General features: G+C 39.0%; 1 protein-coding gene across 5 annotated transcripts in view; it reads right to left on the reverse strand.

Moving 5' to 3' along the window:
* The window catches only part of LRRCC1 (leucine rich repeat and coiled-coil centrosomal protein 1), a 44311-nt gene that overhangs the window by 11688 nt on the left and 6953 nt on the right, over positions 1-25670 (reverse strand). For 3 of the 5 annotated variants that reach the window (XR_005291098.2, XM_038390088.2, XM_038390093.2), the window contains 10 exons: positions 22865-23034; positions 22554-22769; positions 20470-20672; positions 13086-13287; positions 12336-12484; positions 11414-11618; positions 8616-8755; positions 5636-5837; positions 5050-5235; positions 3564-3738 (listed from right to left, as the gene is read on the reverse strand). Coding sequence is in view for 4 of the 5 variants with exons in the window: in XM_038390088.2 (XP_038246016.1) it covers positions 3564-3738; positions 5050-5235; positions 5636-5837; positions 8616-8755; positions 11414-11618; positions 12336-12484; positions 13086-13287; positions 20470-20672; positions 22554-22769; positions 22865-23034 (1848 nt within the window). In the remaining variant the exon portion in view is untranslated. The remainder of the gene's footprint in view (positions 1-3563; positions 3739-5049; positions 5236-5635; positions 5838-8615; positions 8756-11413; positions 11619-12335; positions 12485-13085; positions 13288-20469; positions 20673-22553; positions 22770-22864; positions 23035-25670) is intronic. The other 2 variants (XM_038390089.1, XM_043507659.1) reach the window with 2 other exon arrangements.

The raw sequence follows: 25670 nt of genomic DNA on the forward strand, positions 1-25670 counted from the left end.
CAGGCCCTTCGTTACCAGCACTCCCAGCTATCTTCGAGACACCACCGATTTCCTGAGGAAACTACAGTCCATTGGTGATCTTCCTAAAAACACCATCCTAGCCACTATGGATGTAGAAGCCCTCTACACCAACATTCCACACAAAGATGGACTACAAGCCGTCAGGAACAGTATCCCCGATACTGTCACGGCTAACCTGGTGGCAGAACTTTGTGACTTTGTCCTGACCCATAACTATTTCACATTTGGTGACAATGTATACCTTCAAATCAGCGGCACTGCGATGGGTACCCGCATGGCCCCACAGTATGCCAACATTTTTATGGCTGACTTAGAACAACGCTTCCTCAGCTCTCGTTCCCTAATGCCCCTACTCTACTTGCGCTACATTGATGACATCTTCATCATCTGGACCCATGGAAAAGAAGCTCTTGAGGAATTCCACCATGATTTCAACAATTTCCATCCCACCATCAACCTCAGCCTGGACCAGTCCACACAAGAGATCCACTTCCTGGACACTACGGTGCTAATAAGTGATGGTCACATAAACACCACCCTATATCGGAAACCTACTGACCGCTATTCCTACCTACATGCCTCTAGCTTTCATCCAGATCATACCACTCGATCCATTGTCTACAGCCAAGCGCTACGATATAACCGCATTTGCTCCAACCCCTCAGACAGAGACAAACACCTACAAGATCTCTATCATGCATTCCTACAACTACAGTACCCACCTGCTGAAGTGAAGAAACAGATTGACAGAGCCAGAAGAGTACCCAGAAGTCACCTACTACAGGACAGGCCCAACAAAGAAAACAACAGAACGCCACTAGCCATCACCTTCAGCCCCCAACTAAAACCTCTCCAACGCATCATCAAGGATCTACAACCTATCCTGAAGGACGAGCCATCGCTCTCTCAGATCTTGGGAGACAGACCAGTCCTTGCTTACAGACAGCCCCCCAATCTGAAGCAAATACTCACCAGCAACCACACACCACACAACAGAACCACTAACCCAGGAACCTATCCTTGCAACAAAGCCCGTTGCCAACTCTGTCCACATATCTATTCAGGGGATACCATCATAGTGCCTAATCACATCAGCCACACCATCAGAGGCTCATTCACCTGCGCATCTACCAATGTGATATATGCCATCAATGCCCCTCTGCCATGTACATTGGCCAAACTGGACAGTCTCTACGTAAAAGAATGAATGGACACAAATCAGACGTCAAGAATTATAACATTCAAAAACCAGTTGGAGAACACTTCAATCTCTCTGGTCACTCGATCACAGACCTAAGAGTGGCTATCCTTCAACAAAAAAGCTTCAAAAACAGACTCCAACGAGAGACTGCTGAATTGGAATTAATTTGCAAACTGGATACAATTAACTTAGGCTTGAATAGAGACTGGGAATGGATGAGTCATTACACAAAGTAAAACTATTTCCCCATGGTATTTCTCCCTCCCACCCCACCCCCCACTGTTCCTCTGATATTCTTGTTAACTGCTGGAATTAGCCTACCTGCTTGTCACCATGAAAGGTTTTCCTCCCCCCCCCCCCCCCCCGCTGCTGGTGATGGCTTATCTTAAGTGATCACTCTCCTTACAGTGTGTATGATAAACCCATTGTTTCATGTTCTCTGTGTGTGTGTGTATATAAATCTCTCCTCTGTTTTTTCCACCAAATGCATCCGATCAAGTGAGCTGTAGCTCACGAAAGCTTATGCTCTAATAAATTTGTTAGTCTCTAAGGTGCCACAAGTACTCCTTTTCTTTTTGCGAATACAGACTAACACGGCTGCTACTCTGAAACCTGTGACAGAACAAGAAAGAGGATAAAAGCCCCAACATCATTTATTGCTTCAAAAATTTCAATTAGTCTTTGATATCTGCAATTTGATTCTCACTTTGAGAGATGATGGTGGAAATTGGCATTCTGTGACACAGGTATCAATACCACTATGAAATACAGGAGTAAGGTTTCAGAGTAGCAGCCGTGTTAGTCTGTATTCGCAAAAAGAAAAGGAGTACTTGTGGCACCTTAGAGACTAACAAATTTATTTGAGCATAAGCTTTCGTGAGCTACAGCTCACTATTTAACGCTATTTAGTACTGAGGGAATTCTCTCAAACTTGAACCTCCCTGCAATACTTTATAGCATTTTATGCGTTATCCTCCCCCCAAAAAACAAGTAATAAGAGTACATGAAAGTAGATGATTGCACATTTGTTCTCTATAATTTGACTTAACAACCATGCAAGGAGAGATGTATATTACTCAATACATTAGGAGTACCTCACCTGTTCCACAACAATGCTTCTGGCCTTGTGCTTAAAACTCAATTAAAGTAAATTTAAAAAAGCCTCAATTTTAATATGGCAAGCATAACGTTTTGCCAAATATATAAAAACACCTGAATGAAAAAGAGTGAGAACAGGGTACATACAGAATATTCTTTGAGATTACCACCTTTGAATATAGTGTGATACTACTATTTGTTTTATGAATAGCTTTAAACCATTTTTCTAGGCACTATTCAACTGTCGCTGTGACTCCAAGTAGTTGCTTGCACAAAGAAATGGCCACATCCAAGCAAATCATCTCCATCACTGGGTAAAACAAAGTGGAGTAGAATGTGACACTATTTCTTTTTCCTGTTGCAATTCATATCAATATGCATGGAAAAACTGTATAAAAGGGGAAGAAAGTAAACAGCGGTGTCCCTCCAAACCAGTTATGTATAAATAAAAACCAAAATAAATATCACAACGTCAGGTGTTCTGAAGTGTCCCTTATTGAGCCCACACACTAAAATATTTTCCTCTCATAAATAATCAAATGAAGTATAACAAAAAAAAAAAAACCTGAGTTAACAGAATACCACACAATTATAATTAGTAACAATTTATCTTTTTATTCCTTATCTTTGGCTCTCTCACATTATGCTTAATTTTAACATTTAACTATGGTATCCTGATATAATAAGCCTATTTTTCACTTAATTAACAGATAAACAATGTATTTAGTGAAAATTACGAGCTCAAAAAGTTAAAACTGTGTATGGTTTTTCTACAAGATTTTTTTTCCTTGGGATTTTATCACTCATTTTTGTAGATCAACCTATCCTTAACAAAAATATAGTAAATATATATTCCTTTTTGACAAGATGACAATACCGTTTAAGTGGGGTTTGGACAGAAATATTTTAGCTTTCATGTGAGTTTCCATCTACTGGATAACTGCTCACTGACATGACTCTCAAAAATGTTGTGCTATGAAGAGGGTCATGTTCCAGAACACTACTCTTTCCAACTAAGTATAAATGTATAGCAGGTAGTGCAGGCTAATCATTTTTAATAATGCCACTCCTATGAAAAGTAATCCTTTCTGTGTCAAATAAAAGAAACTAGGGTTGGAGATTATTTGTCTCAGGTGGTGCTACAGTGCCTTGTGGCAATACAACTGTTCAGGGAAGAAATGCAAGTGAAATATCTATTTAATTTATGGTATCATATTCTACCACAAAACTGCTGTATTTTTACCCTGTTGTGCCAACTCTTGTCCCCATATTTTTCTTTCCACTTTTAATCCATCAATTACAGATTCTTGGGCTGTCAGCTGAGAAATAAGTTTTGATTTTTCCTGTTTCAAGAGTTCAAGTTGAATAGTCTTTTGTTTGTCCTCCTCAACCATAGTTTCAAGTGCTCTGATTCGACTCTGTATACATGAATGAATAGTAGGAAAAACACACAATAAGATTCTGTAAGACAAATATTCAAGAATTCAATATAATTGCCACCACTTTAACTATGACAGTTAATACTAACTAGCTTACACACAAGGTTTTGTCAGATAAAAAAAATTGGCATCTTTTACCTGTAACAAAGCACTGGCATTTATTTCATCAGTCAACACAGTTTATGCATTTTATTCATGGACAAACCTAATTTAATAGAGAGAGTTTGCTTGAAAATACATATGAATAAATTTAAGAGGAAATAACTTTGTAATTAAAAGAAGTGCAAAAAAGTCTGAAGAGAAGAAATGGAGAATTTAGGTTGCACAGCAGAAGTTAATCCAAAGGAAACAAATGGGGGCTGTATTGGGTGGGCTTCCACCCCACAAGACGTATCTAACCCAAAACATGCAAAATTAAGTTTTTCCATACCTTATAAATAAGCTTTTTTAAAAAAGGATATTTTAGACTTTTAAAAATAGTTTCAAGGATAATCAAAATTTCTAAAGTTATTCTCTGACAGATTCATTTGGCATAATACATTAAACGTTATGCTCTTGAAAATTTATTTCTTTTTGAAAGCTGACTTGACATTAAAAAAGTAACTTGCAATCTCTAAAGCTACGCATACCTTTCCCCTGGCCTCTTGGAAAAAGCTAGAAGTCCATGATAGCTCTACTTATATTTAACAACTAGAAAATTTGTTAAATGTGATGATGTTCCTAATATTTTAATGGCTATTTGTGAATATTATAATATTTTAGATAACTTCAGAAAGTGTGCTGCATAGCAGCTGATGCAAATTATAGATAGTCACTATTATATCATTATTTAAATCACTGTAATAATGCTAATGATATAAATCCCAATAACAGTACTTAGCAAATACTGTACAAAGTACTGTAAGTTAATTAATTCATGTACAATCATTTGAAAATAACTACAGTTAAATATTGTCATTTCTGAGTTTACAAAAGTTCACAATATTAAATACTCTCTGAATCTCAGTTTCAAGTACTTACTATCATGTACAACTTGCTATCACCACAAAACAGGAGTGCAATTGTGAGGAATTGTATGCGTGCGTATTTGGCTATATTGTGCATCTGAGAAGTCTGAATGAGTGGTAAAAGGTGAGAATTGAGATTACTGTCAATATTAACATTGTGCATTTCCTTATCCCATTTTTAGCCAATGTTAACTTTAAGATGAAATATATTGAGTATTGTTAATGCTGCAACTTCTTGTCTAAAGTACTGTATAAATTTAAAAAAAGGCTTCAAAATATATACCTTTAGATTTGCTGTTGTTCCTTGTTTTGACTTCACTACCTCTGTAATCCTTGCTTTCTGTTCTTTCACCATGGATGTTAGCTCTTGAATCAGAGCTGCTGACTGCTTTTCCTTTTGCTGAGATTGAAAAAGGGCACACTTATGTTCTGCTAACTCAGCAGTAACATTTTCAAAACCGTCCTTAACCTGTACGATAAAAACAGGTTAATAAAAAGATTAACACGGGGTGTGTGTGGGTGTGGTAGAGTGAAAATACAATATGGTAATTTGAAATAATGGAAGTGAGATTAATTCCATCCATTCCAAAAGGTATTTTATATCACCTGAAGTTATTTATTCAATTATGAATGCTTAGAACTTGCTCCGTCAAACCAAATGAAAAATGTTTCAAATAGTATCTCAAAAGATTAAATTGGATCTCAAAAAAAATTAATTTGAAACCAACTGTTACTTTAACACTCAAAATTGTCATTTTTGATTAACGAACAAGGAGAGAAAAAAAGTTTCTTTTTTTTAAAAAAAAGCACACAGAATTTGACAACCTCCTTGACTCCACACATTTTTCAAGATACTGTCTTAATCTTACCTCTTTAAATCTTTTGGCTTCAATAGTTAAAGCAATACGAAATTCATTTTCTAACTCCATATACTGCTGGTTTAACATACTAATTTTCTCCTGAAATTCTCTAACACGTTCTTCATGCCGTTGTTTTTCTTTAGCAATTTCTTTTGACAAGGCATCTTGGAATTCAGATCCATTCAAAGCAACTCGGGTTTCAAGTTCTCTCCTGGAGTTACCAATCAATCACATGTACATTAAATTCAGAATTGCAGTATCTTTCAATACTATATCACTAGGTTTATTTTAAAAAAATAAATTAAACAATATAATAAGAGCAAGATAGGAACCATGTATTTACATCATTGCTCTTCATGAGATACTTTTTTGAGGGTCAAGGAGAACAGTGGGTAGATAATCCATGTTTTAGACTTCAGTATAATTGTATAAATTCCAACAAAGAAGGAAAATGAAAACTATTTAGCGACCATAACTGGTCTTTCACTAAAGGGAAACACCCATCAGAAACCTTAGCAGCAAGCATCTGTTAACATACCTTCATTCTCACACTACATATTCACTGACAGACATTCATCCAACTATAAGTAAGTCCCACATACCTCCTATTTCTATAGTAACACAAAAAACATAGCGCAGACTCCTCACCATCACATTCATGTGCAAAAATCTTAACTCCGACCTTGTATTTTTTTTGTGGGAAAACATTACACCACAGATTTCACCAGTGCAAGGATGCCTACCAGATGTGCTTCTTGAGGTTGCTGGGGTCAATGTTAAAGTTTTGCACTACAGTGCAGTGACAAGGAATAGACTATAATAATAATGTCTCTCCCTCACCTTCAAAGAGCATTATGTTGACATTGCTGAAAACCAGCAGCCCTGTTTTGGTGTTTTTATTTTTAACTGAGTGGAAATCTAAGACTAATAGATTTAAGAAAATCTATTGTAGTTCAAATGAGGGGGATATTTACATAGCTGAATTTAGAAACTGGTGGGTTCTACAGTTTTGTGCAAAAAAAAAAAAAGGGGGGGGGGGAGTCCAAAAATTTGGAAAGACTTGCTTTGGAAAAAATTTCAGAAGACAGACTTTTGGTCACTGGCAAATAAATAAATGGTCAAAATATCCTCAAAAATTCTCAGACCTCTCATATTTATACCATTCTGTGGGTTGCTTTTCCCACTACAAACCCACACCCTCATCTGCACTTACACAAAATATAGGTTTCCGAGTAGCAGCTGTGTTAGTCTGTATTCGCAAAAAGAAAAGGAGTACTTGTGGCACCTTAGAGACTAACATTTATTTGAGCATAAGCTTTCGTGAGTTACAGCTCACTTCATCGGATGCATTCAGTGGAAAATACAGTGGGGGAGATGATTTATATACACAGAGAACATGAAACAATGGGTGTTATCCTACACACTGTAAGGAGAGTGATCACTTAAGATGAGCTATTACCAGCGAGGCGGGGGAGGGGGAGGAAGAAAACCTTTTGTATAAACAGGAACAGCTGTTTCATGGCATTCAGGAGGCTCTGGGAGGGTAGGGGAGAGGAGCGAAGATGTGGCGCAGCCTCCCTGCTCCTCCTATCTGCAGAAATCAGCTGTTTCAGGGCATTTAGGAGACTCAGGAAGGGAGGGAATAGGCTGCGTGCTGCATCCTCACCCCTCCTGGAGCCTCCTGAACACCATGAAACAGCTGATTGCTAAGGGCAGGAAGCGTGGAAAGGAATGGGGAAGTTGCTCATCTGTGGAGCTGCTGGAGGTGCTGATGGGGTGGGGGGGGCAGGCTGCCGGCCCACCCTGGTTCCAAGCCCCTACGGTCAAACATTATTAGCAAACATTGCGCAACTTTAAATGATTATATTCTCTAATACATCAGCGATGTAACAACAAAACAACATTAATCTGGATAGACATTATGTGAGGAGTTACTGTATAAAAATGTACAGAACCTCTGAATTTGTCCTCTAACACATATAACCCATAATTCTGTTAAATAGCAATAGAAGGGAGAAGAAAAGTGTGGGTAAAGTATGCAATGGGGATGTAAATAAGACATTTTTAGAAAGACACAAATTAGGAATATTAATCCACTACTTTAATGTTCTTAAAATAAGAAATGAAAATTTTCTTAGCCTTAGAAACTCTGCCAGGATAGAACAAATTGAAACTTTGATAGCATATGACAACATTAAAAACTCATTTCCACTGAGAGTCCTGCACTATATTGTCTGTATTTTACTGAAATATGCTGGAATAAGATTATATGACTGCTATCTCTCTGAAAGCCATTTTAAGACTATGCTGTTCAGCAAGTGTTTAAACAAACAAAAATAAAGACCAGTATAAAAATCAGAACTACTTGCACATAATTTGTCGTTTGCTGTACTGAGCCATCCAAACTGCACGTGTTAAAAGCTGTTTTCCCACAAGGTCAGCAAAACTGCGATCACCGACAAAAGGACTAATCTGCTAGGATTCATCTTGAATAGCTGCTGCAGGACTTGTCTAACTTTGCATTATCTTTCATACTGTAAAAGACTGAAAGAAATTTTGTATGAAAGCAATTTAAGTTTTGATATGCTTTTATCCAGGAAAGAATATAAAGGTATCTTTCATTCAAGTCTTTGACAGTTTTGAACAATGTAAGTCATTGATGAAACAACCAAATCAAAGAAAGATTTGCAGAATAAGTTTATCTGCATGGAAGGGATGAGGGAAAGTTGCTGCCCAGTATTTCCTTCTCAGCACCTACTATGGAGCTGATGAGAGAATGGAAGTAACCTCTTCTGCTATCCTCCCCAAAACCTCCAAATCTGCCATTTTAACAAAAGGGCAGACAAATAGGATAGGACTTCTCAAAACATATATTTTCAAATAAATTGGCTTAGATTATAATCATAGCAGAACATCCTCAAACAAGCAAAGCTTTTCTAGGTTCTGCAGCATTAACATACCCTCTCTGGATTATGGTAAAGAAACAAACCTGTGCTCTTGCTCTTTTAACATAAGAAGCTCATGTAGTTGTTGCACCTTCTCTTTTTGTTGTCGAAGAGATACTCGAAGTAACTGTACTTCTCTCTCAGTTGCTGAAGCTTTAAGTTCTGCCTCTTGAATCCGCTTCATCTGTATAAAATTTATAAAATCAGAGGAACAAGTCTTAAAATTGCTGCCTTTTCCTAAAGCTTTCAATTAGGATAAAAACAGTCTTATTAAAGCAGTGTGTTTATCAGGGCTATTATTTCTGTGGCAAACACCATGACTGTTAAGGTATTTTCATAAAAGGCCACAGTTTGTCACCTCACCAACCTAATACAGAACAAGACTTCTCCATGAAATATTGAATATACAGCCAAATTTGCAACAACGTAGTATTCCCCATGTCAAAGGTAACAGTGCTAATTGAAAATCTTCAGAGGGTTTTTGGCACTTTATAAAAGCCAAGGGATATTTATTTACCAATTTACAGAGTAAGGATTCAGAAGGATTTTAAAAAAGTACCCTGAAAGGCTTATTTACCTCAATTATAAAGTCACAATTTCAGACAGAACTTTGGTGAAGCAATGCCACTTAATCTTTAGAATATTTGGTGCAGTCTATATTGTGGACCAATAAAGTCTGTAGCTTACTGATTTTGAGTTAAAGTTATTGTCACCAAAAAGCAACTATATTTCACTGTGGATGAATAAATCAAGAGTCATTAGACCAGAGAGAGAACAAGCATGAGAATAACTGTACGGTAAAGCTGTTGTTAATAGTTGATTAACAGACAAAGTCCTTTCTCTGAGTATCATTCTAAAAAACAATAATTAAAGCATTACTGATTTAAAGGGTAGAGATGGAAGGGAAAGAAAAACAAGCTGTTTAGTTTCCTGGTCTCAGAAAAGCAAAATAGAGAGCAGTTTTCTCTGCAGTTATTTCATTATCTTCCCAATTGATATTGGATCATCGTATCAATCAGAAGGTCAAAGAACATTTGTGATATTGCAAGTAAGCAATTTGAGATGGTATAGTTTTGAGGAAGGTAATCTCAATACCTGATGACCTGTGTCAATATATAAAAACCCTGCATTTTCAATGGGACATCATCTCCTGCATGAACATTTGAGGGGAGGCGGGGGGGAGGGAGGGAGAGAGAAGGGGAGGGAAAAAATAATAAGATACAGAAGTATCTCAGTCAAGGTTTAATTTTAATTGGCAATAAGTTCTTTAAAAAAAAAAAAAAAAAAAAAAAAAAGTTACCTAGGAGGGTGTCTAAAGACCAAGTCGTTCAGGCTAATCAAGTTCTGTGGATCTATTTATTCTCCAGAATAAAAGCATTATTTCTCATTCTTCATTTTAGAAAGGACATGCTTCCCTATGAGTCATGTCTAATGATCTATTTATTCCCATTGTTACTGGAATAAAATGGGGCATAATCAAAGTTTTGTTGTTGATTTTTTAATGTTCATTAAACTTGGTGACTTTTCACAGAAAAAGCCTTGATAAAGACTCTACAATCTCAACGGGGATATACACTTTGAGATGAAAGTTAGCCATACAATTAAAGTACAAAATTAGATTAATTTACAATAGGTCACAAATATCTTGTATTCATATTTAATAGAACAAACAAATCACTATTCAGGAACTAATACCAAAGTAATACCCTTTACCAGTGATAGTTAAGTTCTCAAACATCATGTTAACCTCAAAAATCGAGCCAACTCTGCACTGCATTAAGGAAAAGAACTCAATATTCTAGAAAATATCTATTATTTGAACTGAAAGACAAAGCACAGTAATAATACAGCTGAACTGTTGAGAAGAAAATTTAGTTTCAAAGTAATCCTGTCTATTATCTGAAAATCTATAATATTCAACAATACAGGTCAATAAAACTAAAGAGCCAAACAGTAGATAGGTATTCACCCAATAAACGTTTCTTTTTGTAGGTAATACGATGATGTCACGGATACCAGATGGTAAGGGATTTATTCCAGGATCTTCCCCACCACTAAAGAAGTCAGGGGCTTTATGCACCACTAAATAATTACCTTTCTAAAACAAGAACAACTCCCAAACCTATACATATGGAAGAGTATGACTGGATTTAGTTCTTTACCTTCCTAAGTGAAAGGCAGGATATATTCTTTGGATTTGGAGGTCACTTCCAGACTCTCAGTAATCCTAGATTACTTGTAAAATAATTTGATGAACAATACGAGTCTAGTATCTGCTCTTTGTGCTGTATAAAAGCCAAACATCCAATGCCTCTTTTGGTCATAGTATCACCATGCTTTTCCACTTTAAGAATCAAAAAGCATCTAATACACTATTGCCTATTATTTTTTGTTCTGTATAAACTTACAGGCATACAATTAAATTTCTTCTGTCAAATAGACACAAGATAATTGCAAAAAAAATTTAAGTTCTTTGGTATGACTTAAGGCATGTATTATCAATTTAAAGAATACATATTTTTAGGTTATTTACAAGCCTATTTTCATTATATACACACACACACACACACACACTAAAAAAAACCATTGAATCAAGAAGTGATTGACCCTTACCCATGTTTTTTATAGTATACATTTAATTCTTTATTGCCTGCCCATTCTTTAAATTTGAAAGAACAGTAATTAAAAATGCATATTTAATCAAAGATTTATTTTCACAGTAAAAACTACAATTTAAAAACAGAAATTGAGGCTTGTGACATCTTTTAGGGGCTTTTTACTATTTTTATGTGCTTATTAGATGCCATCCCATTATTATAAGCAACCAATGCTAAATATATACCCTTGTTGCTTGTTCCTGTACTCTCTGTGTCTCCATCTTGGATAATGTTTCTTCTAAGGTTTGTAGAGCCTTTCGTTGATCTTCCTCTTTATTTCTTGCTTGATTTAACTCATTGGCAAGTCTTTCAGTTTCATCCTTCAATTGCTGGATATCAGCTTGCAGTCCTGTTTTTGTATTTCTCTCTCTCAAAATCAGTTCCTTTAATCTAAACATTAGTGCAATAACATAAGTACATTTCCCTCTTAATTATATTTACTAAAACAGTGGTCTCCAACCTTTTTACAGCCAAGATCACTTTTTGAATCTAAGGGCAACCCGGGATTTACCCTGCCACTTCCCTAAAGTTCCGCCTCATTTCCCCCCACCCTCACTCACTTTCACGAGGCAGGGAGTTGGGAGGGGGTGTGGGCAAGGGCGCTGGGCTGAGCCTGGGGCAGGGATTGCAGAAGTGGGTATGGGGTGCTGGCTCCTGGCTCCAGGAGGGGGCACTTACCTCCGGTGGCTCCCTTTTGGTGGCAGGTGCAGCAAGGCTAAGGCAGGCTCCCTGCCTAAACTGGCCTTCATTGTTCCCGGAAGGGGCCAACACCCTGAGGCTTTTTGATGAGATGACCTATGCTAGTCTATATGTTAAGAACTGTTTACTTTGAAATGACTGGGTATCTTCTTTCATTCAGGACTGGCACAGGGAAGAAAGAGAACTGAATGCATATAACTCATTAGATAGCCACTTTGTCCAACTGGAGAACAGAAAAGACTGAGGAACATACTTTCAAAGCGGGGATTTCACTGTAAACCAAATCAACTGAAGTCCTGGTATTACTTCCCTATATTTATTATTTTGAAAGTTTACTGCTTAACTCTTTCCTCATTTCTCTAAGCCACATAAGCAGTGTGCCTTGGATTAAGCATCTTTTTCCTTTACCTGTCTGTAGTGTACATAGCCATACTCTGAATATCCTTTTCTTCTTTTGATTGTTTCTGCAGTTCTTTGATATATTCTCCGAGTTTTTTTTCAGCTTGTTCAGCTTTCCACCTCTTCTCTTTCTCCTGATCCAGTTCTTGGACTAATGCCTGAACAAAAATATACTAAAAACCCACATTCTGAAACCTTCAAGTTTAATAAAATCATTGGCTCTTCTGCTTAATTAGGTTATAGTTCTTATAAAATTGTTTGTACTTTTAGGAAGCTGATGGAAGACCAGGGTAGGCAAAAGAATATTGGGTAAACAGAACACAGTAACCATCTAGTCCAGCCAGCCAGAGGAGTTGCATTCATCTGCTTGAGGTAGGAATGCTTAACAATCACTGGCTCAGCCAACTGACTTATATAGGAGGGTTATATCATTACAGCTTTGCTTTTTATTGTTTTCTACTTATTTGTAGAAGGATTTATGTTGGCAGAGCATAAATTTGTGGAAGACATCTTTTCTGGCAGAGGTGACCATTAACAAATTTATTACAACACAAAATGCACAGTAATATGTTGTTAAAAAGTTTGTTTTAATTTTTTTATTATTAAAAAAGACTTCACTACTTTTACAAAACAGTTTAGTAAAATGATCCTACTCAACTCATTTTAGAATTTTCCTTGGACAGCCTTTGTATTCACACTTGCTCTACTGCAGGTGAAGATTACATTTTTCTATTTACTTTATTGCAAGTAAAAACATACCCTGTAAGTAGATTCCTCTGCAGTACTTGAATTCACATTTTCTGTTTTTCTTATTTGACTCTTTGGTCTTCCCATCAAATTCTTGGCTGATTTTCCCACCACTTCCAAGTCTGGTGTTTCTGAAGCTGAATTTACACAAGAAGAGTTCTCTTTCATTTGAGAATGCAGACACTTTGGCCTTAAGAAATTCTGCTCCTCTCCCCTGCAGTAGTAGAAAAGTTAATGTACTTAAGAAGTGTAGAAAGTTAAATATCTCTTTACACACTAATGACATCAAGTGTCAGACGCTCCTATATCACAAGACAACATCTGCCGATATTAGAAGCTGGAAGAGTCAACTATACTGAAATGCACATCTAAATTTAGGAGAACAAGTTGTAAACAGAATGGGAATTGACAATTATAATTAGAAGGTCAACTGTAACAATATGCAGTACTCATGGATATGTTATTTTGAAAGCCATTTAATGGTTGTCTACAGAAACTCTGTCATAATCTAAATGTAGCAAGAGAATTTCAGAGGTTTGATTTTAAGGTCAGACCATTGATATTAATTACATTCTAAATTTCACTTTTTATATCTCGCAGTTAGCATGTAAATGACACTAAGACAATTAAAAAGCTAGCAAGTACAACTATCAGGTACAGTGATCATCAGACACAAATGGTAGTTATTATCCAAGATGACAGGCACAAACTCAGGGCAGCTGGGCCCTCCTGCTGCTCCTACTACATTCTACTTTTAGGAAGCTAGCTCAATCAGAGCTAGCATGAGTGAATCTCCTCAGGCTGAGAATTACACCCTGAGCTTGAGATGTGGACATACTCTGAGACAGAGGCTTCAATACAGCCACTAAAAGCAGAAAGAGCATTCACTCATGGTTGAAGATTGAGCAACTGGGCAAGAACCATTGTAGCAGTACAGTAGCCTTCCATTCCATAAAGGTGTAGAGGAGGATGTTTGGGTCAAATCCAGTTCCAGCAGTGGATACAAGTATCTTTTGGGATTCACAGTGGTCCTGGTCCTAAATGGGGATGCTCAATAGGCAAGGAAGAGAAAGTCAAGTAATCGGCAAGGACAGACAGAAAAAGTGAATATAGTGTCCTACATAAAAGGATCACATGAATGAGTCTAATCATTTGTTTCTTCAATCACAAAAATAAGGAGGAGGTCAAGTTGGAAAAAAAATCCACATTTTTAGTTTGTACAGTGATCGAAGGAAAGGTTTTGACACAGCACCAATGTGGGTTTCTTTGATTTGTTTGAAAAACAAAAACAAAACACATCCCCTTCCTTGGGCAGGAGAGAAAAAGCAAGAACATAGGATTTAAATGTGATGATAAAGAAAAACTAAGGATCACAAAGTGTAAATAAAATGTAAGTACACATATATTAAGGTATATAAACAGTCTACCTGGATGCTCGGTACATAACTCAATTACTGACATTTTATCTATTACAGAATATTGATTAGGTTGTGACCTTTTGACGAGTCAAGATTCTGGAAACAGTTTTGAAATAATCTATTCTTGGGCTCCAAAATGAAAATTTACTGATTCTTAGTGAAATCGAAAGAACTGTGGAAGTTGCATTATTCGTAAGCCACAGATGAATCAATAACCAATTTCATTTCCAAGATGTGGGTATACAAATACCTTAACATAAGAAGAGAATACACGCTCTTTAAAAAAAAAAAAAAAAAAAAAAAAAGATGTATGAATGATAGGAAAGGGGTAAATACAAGAGAAACAAATACCAACAGCCAACTATTTTCATGTGAAGTCGTGCTATTTAATCTTTTACTGTAAGTGGAGTTATTATAGAAAATGGTTAACTGTTCTGAACTTGCAGTCCTTAGCAAAGTCCCTGCTTTCCACAATAAAGTCCCAAAAGTTTGACCTACGTTCTTTGTTTCCAAATGCAAGGTCATGCATTTGGCTAAGTTAAAACATGTTGTTCAAATGAACCAGGCCATATAGGTTGCTCTGTATAACTAAAAGTGATCAGGAACAGTCAGCATGGATTCACCAAGGGAAGGTCATGCCTGACTAATCTAATCGCCTTTTATGATGAGATTACTGGTTCTGTGGATGAAGGGAAAGCAGTGGATGTATTGTTTCTTGACTTTAGCAAAGCTTTTGACACGGTCTCCCACAGCATTCTTGTCAGCAAGTTAAGGAAGTATGGGCTGGATGAATGCACTATAAGGTGGGTAGAAAGCTGGCTAGATTGTCGGGCTCAACGGGTAGTGATCAATGGCTCCATGTCTAGTTGGCAGCCGGTGTCAAGTGGAGTGCCCCAGGGGTCGGTCCTGGGGCCCGTTTTGTTCAATATCTTCATAAATGATCTGGAGGATGGTGTGGATTGCACTCTCAGCAAATTTGCGGATGATACTAAACTGGGAGGAGTGGTAGATACGCTGGAGGGGAGGGATAGGATACAGAAGGACCTAGACAAATTGGAGGATTGGGCCAAAAGAAATCTAATGAGGTTCAATAAGGATAAGTGCAGGGTCCTGCACTTAGGATGGAAGAATCCAATGCACCGCTACAGACTAGGGACCGAATGGCTCGGCAGCAGTTCTGCGGAAAAGGACCTAGGGGTGACAGTGGACGAGAAGCTGGATATGAGTCAGCAGTGTGCCCTTGTTGCCAAGAAGGCCAATGGCATTTTGGGTTGTATAAGTAGGGGCATAGCGAGCAGATCGAGGGACGTGATCGTTCCCCTCTATTCGACACTGGTGAGGCCTCATCTGGAGTACTGTGTCCAGTTTTGGGCCCCACACTACAGGAAGGATGTGGATAAATTGGAAAGAGTACAACGAAGGGCAACGAAAATGATTAGGGGTCTAGAGCACATGACTTATGAGGAGAGGCTGAGGGAGCTGGGATTGTTTAGTCTGCAGAAGAGAAGAATGAGGGGGGATTTGATAGCTGCTTTCAACTACCTGAAAGGGGGTTTCAAAGAGGATGGCTCTAGACTGTTCTCAATGGTAGCAGATGACAGAACAAGGAGTAATGGTCTCAAGTTGCAATGGGGGAGGTTTAGATTGGATATTAGGAAAAACTTTTTCACTAAGAGGGTGGTGAAACACTGGAATGCGTTACCTAGGGAGGTGGTAGAATCTCCTTCCTTAGAGGTTTTTAAGGTCAGGCTTGACAAAGCCCTAGCTGGGATGATTTAACTGGGACTTGGTCCTGCTTTGAGCAGGGGGTTGGACTAGATGACCTTCTGGGGTCCCTTCCAACCCTGATATTCTATGATTCTATGATTCTATGATTCTAAATTAGTGAGTAGTAAATGATAAGGACCAATTTTTGTATCATCTGCAAATTTGACCAGCAATGATTTTATATTTTCTTTCATATAAATGAAAAAGATAATAAATCACACTGGACCAAGAAACAAATCTGTGGGGGACCTCGCTAGAAACATCCACTGGATGATCCCCTCACCCAGTGATGAGCTGCCAAAATCTTAACAACTGGTTCCCTATAAAAAGTTCTGATATAAGGGATGTGCCAAGAGGGGGTGGGGGGAAATGTAGTGATAGGGAAGAGATTGCACAGAGGCAAAAGGGGCTCGTTGCAGGGGGTGCAGTGGCAGGGAGGGAGTGGCACAAGGGAGAAGTGGGCAGGAGGGGGTTGTTACAAGGAGCAGGCAGGGGTGTGTATGTGCCTGGGGTTGTTGCAGGGGGGGGGGAGGTGGCAGGGAGGGGTTTGCACAAGGGAGGAGTGGGCAGGAGAGAGATGGCAGGCGGGGGGTCCCAAAATTGATGCAGGGGTGAAGGTGAGCTTGGTTGGCTGGGGCGGGTTGTCAGGTGGAGGTTGCCCAGAGGCAAAAGTGGCAGGATAGGGTGGGTTGTTGGGTGCACAGGGGAGAAGGTAGCTGGGTGGTGGTGGGGTGGCACTGGCGGGGGGGGGTGCCCAAGTTGCTCCTACATACACTATTCCCCAGGCCAGGGACTGGACCTGCCCACCCCCCAGCACTCCGCGGGCCCGTGTGGCTCCCCGTGGCCTGGCTAGGTACCTTTCAGGGGGAGTAGACACCCAGCTTCTCTGCCTGAAGAGCAGAGCGCAGCTGCACCTTCTTCCCAGCGCCGCAGGCTGAGCTGGGCTCCCCGCTGCCCCTGGAGCTCTCAGCGGTGGCACAGGCAACCAGCGCCCCTGAGCCCAAGCTGGGCTCCCCAGGGCTCTCAGCAGCAGCGCAGCCAGCCAGCCCCCACACCCCCAAGCCGGGCTCCCCACTGTCCCCGGGGCTCTCAGCGGTGGCGGCCGCTGCTGAGAGCCCCAGGGACAACAGGGAGCTCTGCTCGGCCCACAGCATGGGAAAGAAGGCAAAACTGCTAGTGCTACACCCTCCCCTTCCCCGCTCCACCGCTGGCTGCTCCCCCGGGTGGAGGGTCTGGCTGCGCCATGGGCAGCCCCTCTGAATCCAGGAGACAGGGAGCGGCAGCAGCCTTGTGCTCCGCTGTTTAAAATTTTTTTTTGGGGCACTGCTTTTTGGCGTTCCCAACCAGTTGGCACCCTAGGCGGCCGCCTAGTCATTGCACCGGCCCTGCCCGACAGACCCCCCCCGGAACTCCCACAACTACCCCAGCCCCCCCGTCTCCTGACCGCTCCCCCCAGAACCTCCGTCCTCTTCAACTGCTCTCTGCCCCTATCCAACCCCTCCTCCCAGCCCTGGCCCGGCCCCCTTACCATGCTGCTCAGGGCAGCATGTATGGATGCCGCGTGGCCCGGTGGAGCTCGCAGCCCCACCTCCTTACCATGCTACTCAAAGCAGCACGAGCTGCAGAGCTGCCCAAGAAAGGTCCAGAGCGCTGGTGCCCGCGCCACGGCACACTGAGGCTCTCTGAGAAGGGGAAAGGCGGGGGAGTGGCCGGGGGGAGCCTCCCCGGCCAGGAGCTGTAACAATTTTTACCAACTGGTTCAAAATTTATCAACCGGTTCGCATGAACCAGTGCAAACTGGCTCCAGCTCACCACTGCTCTCACCCCTTATACCAGACCTACACTACTGCAGCAAATCAATTTAAGTTACACTTCTTCAGTTACGTAAATAACACAACATAACTGAACTAGCTAGATCCACTTACCACGGTATCGATACTGTGCTGTGTCGATGGGAGATGCAGTCCTGCTGACTTACCTTAGTCTTTTAGGGAAGGGGGAGTACAGAAATTGATGGGAGAGTGCTCTCCCATCAATTTAGTGTGTCTTCACCAGACCTGCTAAATTGATGCTACAGCATTGACTGCAGTAGTGCTGATTTAACTCTGTAGTGAAGACATGGCCTTAGTTTCTTTTTGAGCTTTCAATTATGCCAGTTGTGCTAATTTCCACCCCACCACCCCCATCAGAATGTTGCACAATATTTTTAAAATTAAATCTTTCACATAGTTTGTCAGCAACTACCCTTATCAAACTTGTAAACTCATCAAAAATGCTATCAAATTAGACAAGACCTATTCTGCATAAGGCCATATCAACCAATATGATTTTTTTTTTTTTAAACTGACTGCAACCTATACCAATCTTTCCCTGATTTTGTTTGGGATCAGCATCAGACTAACAGACCTAAAGTTATCTGAGTCAACCCGTTTAACCTTTCTAAATATATGTACATTACTTGGTTTTAAGCACTGGAAAAAAGCTAAAATAAGAACATCCGCGTTGTTTGGTTCTTTGTCTACAAGACTACTTCCAAGGAAGTTAGGATCTTTAAGAGCAGCCTCAGTAAGCAGAGCATTTTGACTAATTATGCCCATCTGCAGCTCCCCCTAGTTTCAACTGGATAAAATATTCTCATTTCCTGTGCTAAAATGGTTTTGTGAAATGTTGTATTTTATCCCAGAATTGACAACACTTCAATATTGTTTCACCCACGACCAGTGTCGAATCTACAACTGCATTCACATGGAGGCCCAGTCATTTCGACGGGGCTCTGAGGACACAGTTGCAGGATCAGGACCTAGTTTGTAAAATGCTTTGGGATCCTTCGATGAAATACACTATACACATGTAAGACCTATCACACTATTACAGTATTTGGGTAAATGAATATTTATGCTCTTGAACAGTGGTTCTCAACCTATTTACCATGGTGGCCCACATATACAGCTCTCTATGCATTATGTGAGTTGCAACCACAAAATACACACACACACACACACACACACACACCCCCCCTGTATAACCCTGAGGATGTCAGATGGGCTGCAGCTGTGTGCTGATTGGGCTGCAAGTGGCCCGCGAGCTGAGAACCACTGCTCTTGAACCTTCCAAGTGTTCTGTAACTGTTTAACAAACTTATCATATTTTCACTTTATGATTTTCAAGTATCTTGAGAATGTCCTAGCATAGTTAGAAATTCCCCTAATGTAAAAATCAAGTAGTTTCTAAAGTATGCCATCTGACCTACACTGACATTTTCTTACAAGGGTAACTGAAAGTTCTAATGATCAAAGGCAGCACTGAAAGGAAAATTCTTTGCCTTCATGTGAGGTCACTGTAGAAGTACTGATGAACCAAAATACTATAACATTTGTTATAACACATTAAGTACCACTCTGTCCACAGGGTTTTACTTTAAAGGGAAGCTACCTGCATGTATTGAGGGAAAAAAAAAAAAGTTCAATACAATCTGTCATCTCAGCCATCTACTAATGCAATACTTCCCACAGTATGGGACATGACCCTCTGTGGGAAGCACAAAGGACTACCCAGGGATGTATGGACAGACTACATTTGTTTCTTCAGAATCCAAGCTTTCATTAAAAAGTCTTCAGTTGTCATGGTTATGGAGAGAACCTTAAAAAACATGACAAGTACATCAGAGCAGCAATGTCTGCTTCAGTTTGCCTGGAACCTAAAGCAGCATGTCGTATGAACTGTCCTATTCATTTAAATGGAGTTAACGCAGATGCCAGTGAGGATGTTTAAGATGTCAACTTTGTTAATTCACTATGCAAAGTATGTAAGAAAAAAGAAGTTAAATTAAAATCTGCACCAATCTACCCCAGCATTTCTCAAAGAGGGGGGCATGAAAGACTAATATGGGGGGGGGGGAAAGAGGCAGAATATGGAGTAAAAAAAAAAAAAAACCCCAACCATGATGGGATTACAGGAAGAACACAACTGGTTAATTGATTGCATTTTCCTGACGAGGAAAAGCTTTCAGAAGTTTAAGAAACATTGCACTAACCAATGAAGAGAACATGAATGAAAATTTCTAAGAACTGGGAACTTCATTAATGCTATAAAAATCACCACCACAGACATCAAGCATCTTTATCACCTCAAATACAAAACTTTAAGTTAGAGCTGAACTAATTCAGGAAGTACTCAACTTTTGGGTATTTTTGTGTCCAACCTGAAAGTACCTGTCAGTTATGTTGCCTTTCAGATGATAAGCATGGTGCTTAGTAGACAAAGTAGATTTACGATAATTAGGGATCTTGCTTCTTTTAACCAGCTTTCTGGTATTCTCTTTTCCACTTTCACACTCACTCTCAGAAGTCAGATCTGTGTCTCTCTTTGCTTTGAGAACTTTCAAAGGAGTGCCTGTTCTTGAACAATTAGACACCTAAGAACAAAAACAAGTAAAAAGTTGTTAGTCTAAAAAATATAAAAAATAAAAATTACTTAAGTAGTTTCTAAAGTAAAGCAGTTTTTTCTACTTTGAAGGATTAGGGTTTTGATAGAAGTAGATTAACTGTTTGAGGGAACTGGGATTATTTAGTCTGCAGAAGAGAAGAATGAGGGGGGATTTGATAGCTGCTTTCAACTACCTGAAAGTGGGTTCCAAAGAGGATGGATGGATCTAGACTAGTCTCAGTGGTAGCAGATGACAGAACAAGGAGTAATGGTCTCAAGTTGCAGTGGGGGAAGTTTAGGTTGGATATTAGGAAAATCTTTTTCACTAGGAGGGTGGTGAAGCACTGGTATGGATTACCTAGGGAGGTGGTGGAATCTCCTTCCTTAGAGGTTTTTAAAGTCAGGCTTGACAAAGGCCTGGCTGGGATGATTTAGTTGGGAATTGGTCCTGCTTTGAGCAGGGGGTTGGACTAGATGACCTCCTGAGGTCCCTTCCAAGCCTGATATTCATTAGTTCATAGAATCACTCAGATTCCACAAACAGTAGCTACATTTCTCCCCCTTTGTCAGCCAACCATTTCAGCCTTTGCTCTCATGTAGGAAACCTAGCTATGCTGACAGAACAGTGTGTCAGATCATGGGTAATTGCTTACTCATTACTCTTTGAAACTTCTGCAGTTACCAAAGAAGGTTGTTAAAAAGTTGTTTCTCAGAAGGAATAGTTAAAACTCCTAGCTACTTTCAGTTCACATGAAAGGGAAAAAAAAATCCCCAGTATAAAAGTTATCTGACAACAAGATTATAAACATAAATGTGGGAATAAAGTATACCAATAGTTTGCTCCCTCATCAGGATGGTGGAGCTACAAAATTGAAGACCCTCTATTTTAGTTCAGCCCATCTTCCAAGGATTAGGGCCCAGCATTGAACAAAGGTATGCGCCCCCAAATCATGCCCCCTTCTACCCAGTGAAATTATACTGGTTCAACTCTACAGACGTAGGTGCCAGACAGCACCTTGTGTATTAATTTATCTTATAAAGTTTGTTCATAACTAGAGATCATAGAAATGTAAGGCTTGAAGGAACCTCAAGAGGTAATCTACTCCATCCCCTCCACACTGAGGCAGAATTAAATATACCTAGATAAACATTTTGTCTGGGATGGGTAGCTTATTCTTAAATACCACCAATGACAGCCTGTTCCATTGCTAAATTAAATTATATTTATACTTAGGAACACTTTCCTAATATCTACTGGAAATCCCCCTTGCTGCAAATTAGTTCTAGTCCTACCCTTGGTGGACGTGGAAAACAACAACTGCATCTATCGCTTATGTGCATTTAGTCAAGCTCTTATAAATATGCCAGGGACACCATGTACTACCATTAAAAAAAAACAAACCCCCCCAAAAAACCAAACAAACACCAACCACCACTATACAGTGGAAAATATCCCCTCTACCCCCAAAGGTAAATTCAAACTGATTGGGCCATTATTTTGTATCATTAACAACTTTCCCAGTGCTAGGATTTTACCACTTTTCATATTTCTAACTGGTCTGTGGCATGTGTCAAAGGATTAAGAAAAATATTAACATCATACCCAACATGATCAGATGACAGCATAATGAACTAAATGGACCACACATTTGATCCAGTATGCAAATTCCTATGATCTGTTGTAAGTATTGTCTATAGTTTTTCAAGTTTATGAATGTTCTTGTATTGTCCCCTCATCACTTGTGGCACCTGATTACCTCCAAAATGAGTGCACACAAATTAATATACGCATTTCTCTCCTCACCAACATCAGCCAGCAAGATGCACATCTGAAACATAAAAAAGGCCTTTTTGTGTAAATGTGATGTACCTTAAGACTAGTAACCTTCTGCAAGAGCTGTGAAATTTGATCCTCTAGTTTTTTGATCCTCATGTCATTATGAATTTTAACCCTTTCTGGTTCTGAAGAGGAGACTGGTTCTGAAGAAGAACTGAAGGTGCTTTGTGTTGGTTTACTTGCAAGTTGTCGAAACTGAGCTAACACCTTATCAATATGAGGGGTGATCACTCGCAAATCAACACAACTCTTAAATAAAAAAAAAAAAAATTCAATAATCGTATCCAACAGAACAATAATTAAATTAGTACAGTTTTTACACTTGAAAATAGCAGTGAGAGCACCTGTTTTTCATGGCAGGGGGCACTGGATGAAACCGAACAATCCAAGAGACCTTCTAAACACTGCAAATCTGATGAATTCTCTTCTGTCAAATTTACTGGTTCACCAAATACATTCCTTCCATCTAGGACTGTTAGCTGAGGCAAAGTCTGAAGAATGATCTCTCTGTAACCTTTAGGGATGAATTATTCATAAATTTATTTCAATTTAAATATATATATTTAAAAAAAAATATACCTGCCAGATTCTAGGCACCCTACCTTCTATTAGAAGTAAAATATATAACTTTAAAAGCAAGAAGAGCCACAAATGCCTTCCCCCAATATAAAGCAGCCAGTCAAAAGGAAACATTACAGAACAAAATCGTCCAGGAGGTTGATAGGTGAAGCCTTACTACATTGGGCTTTTTTTGCACTGTTATAGCTACAGTGACGTAACTGCACTGGGCAAACCCCAGTGTACGCATGCTACACCAATGTTTGCATGAGGATCGAATAAAAGTACCCTATATGTTCTGGATATGTAAGAAAAAATAGAAGACATGTTTTGATAAACCAACCAATTTATTAAGTAAAAGGAAATATCTGTTTTTAGGGAACTGAAGTGATGGTGACTAGAAACAATCTCGTTTAAGATTTCAGACCTAGTGGATCCCATCCTCTCACATCTAGTTTTTATTCACAGATTGGAAGAGGAATACAAGCTTTACTGCTTTCTTCAACTCCCAATAAATTTCTTAACTTTCAATAAACTGGTCATTGACTTGAACTAGTTAGATAAACTGAAATGAAAAAAATATTCTCTGTGTAACAGATATTGCAACCAGATATATTATCTTTGTATTAAGTTTATATTAAATTTATTACTATTTTGTGAATCATTGTGGGTTAGGAATTTTATTTCACTCCACAGGGGAGCGTTACCACAGCTGTTCCAGGAACTAAAAATAGCATGAGGTGATTACTGCAGTCCCTGGGATTGTACACAGCTCCAGAGAAGGATCACCCTTGGGATGGTTGATATATACTGTTTAAACAGGTATCAGAGACCCAAGAAAAAAAACAAAACAAAACAAAACCCAAAACGGTTTTTGGAGCAAAAAGGCTTCATTTAACATGACAGAGGGACTTTGCTTTTGGATTCAACAAACAGACATGATCTGTAGTCCAAGAGTGTTCTAGCCCACCTGAAGAGTTGGAAGAATTAAACCTGCCACAGTCCCCTTAAGACTGATGTGCGATAGGTTTAGTATTCGTCTACATCTCTTATTGTTTTGTACATTTTCTCTGTATGCTTTGGTACTTAAATAAATGTACTCTGCTTTGAAAGAGCTGTTTTACCAGTAACCCGTCACTGTCATTGTCCAGGGGCTGGATGTTTATTCCACACAGGCTTGACAAAGTGCAGCCTAAAACCACTGCTCAGAAAGGAGTGGGACATGGGTCCCTGCCCAGAGAGAAGTGACAGAGAGAGAGGAACCCGAGGGGCATTCCTGGAGCAGACCACAGAATGTCAAGTAACTCCTTGAAACTGACACTTACCGCCTGCGAAAGAAGATACTGCTGTCAAAAGCTGATGTAGTACTTCAACAAACTGGTTCCAGGTGCTTAGCCAGCAACTTCAGTGCTTGGCTAGAGACTTCAGCGACTCCACCAGTGGTTTCTTTACAACTTTAGCAACAAACATGTACTGCTCTAATATTAAATTTTTTTTTTTATTTAAAATGGTTTTAACATAGCTTGTCTTAATTTCAAATGGTTTATAAAAAATTTAATTTAAATAAAAAAAAACCCAATTTTTTCAATTTTTGTTTGTTTGTTTTTAAATTGCAGATTGTTTTTTAAATGCAACCAGGGCACAGATTTTGCACAAGCTTTCCAAAAATGTCATCTCTGTGCAGAAACCAAACATGGATCACTGTTTGGACTGAAGTTAACATTTTGGATGGTATGAACCTGCAATTCCAGAAGTATACTACAGAAACTGTTTTTTCAACATTCACTATTGGCAACTGCTATAAACACCTTCATGCTAAAGGTAACTGAAATGTAACTCTCAATTTTCAGCATAATATTTATCCAAGGCATTCTTTCTTTAATAAGATTTTCAGTTTAAACATGTCATCTTTAAAAATGCATTTTCCTAATCAGCATACTACATATTAAGTTTAATTATTTCCTTTAATTCATAATTTCAGTTCAGGCTCACCACGTTCTGGAATGGTACCACTATTACATTGGGACAAACTTAGAGCTTGGAGGATCAAAATCGATTCCTTACGAGATGTGTGAACGACTGATAACTCAAGTATCACTCATCACCAGCATGCAGAACATAGTCATATTTTAGTTATGCCATGACACTTCTCAACATGTTCAGAGAGCACCCGCAATACAATTATATGAAGAAGCTGAAGAAAATCTTTTTTCAGTTTTCAAATTTTGTCCAGTGTGGTCCACATTTTAAATACAGACCGTTTCACAGAACTCCTCTATGCCCATTTGCAACTGACTAAAATCCATGCTACAGCAATTAGTATGTTTAGATGTCTTAATGCTATTTAGCAGCTGGAAACAAAAACAGGCATCACCAGATGACCAGCCAGTTCTCAGCTGACCTTTGACAACTGCTGCTTTTGAAAATAAACAGTTTCTCTGATCAGGCCTTAATGTTTAAATGTAGCAAAATATAATAGCTAAATAATAATATATATATATACACATATATACACACACACACACATATATAAAAAAAGACGACTTTCAGCATGGATGGTACATTGTACAAGTAGAAAGGAAGAAAAACTTC

The sequence above is a fragment of the Dermochelys coriacea genome, chromosome 2 (assembly GCF_009764565.3).
Source record: "Dermochelys coriacea isolate rDerCor1 chromosome 2, rDerCor1.pri.v4, whole genome shotgun sequence".
Taxonomy (NCBI): domain Eukaryota; kingdom Metazoa; phylum Chordata; order Testudines; family Dermochelyidae; genus Dermochelys; species Dermochelys coriacea.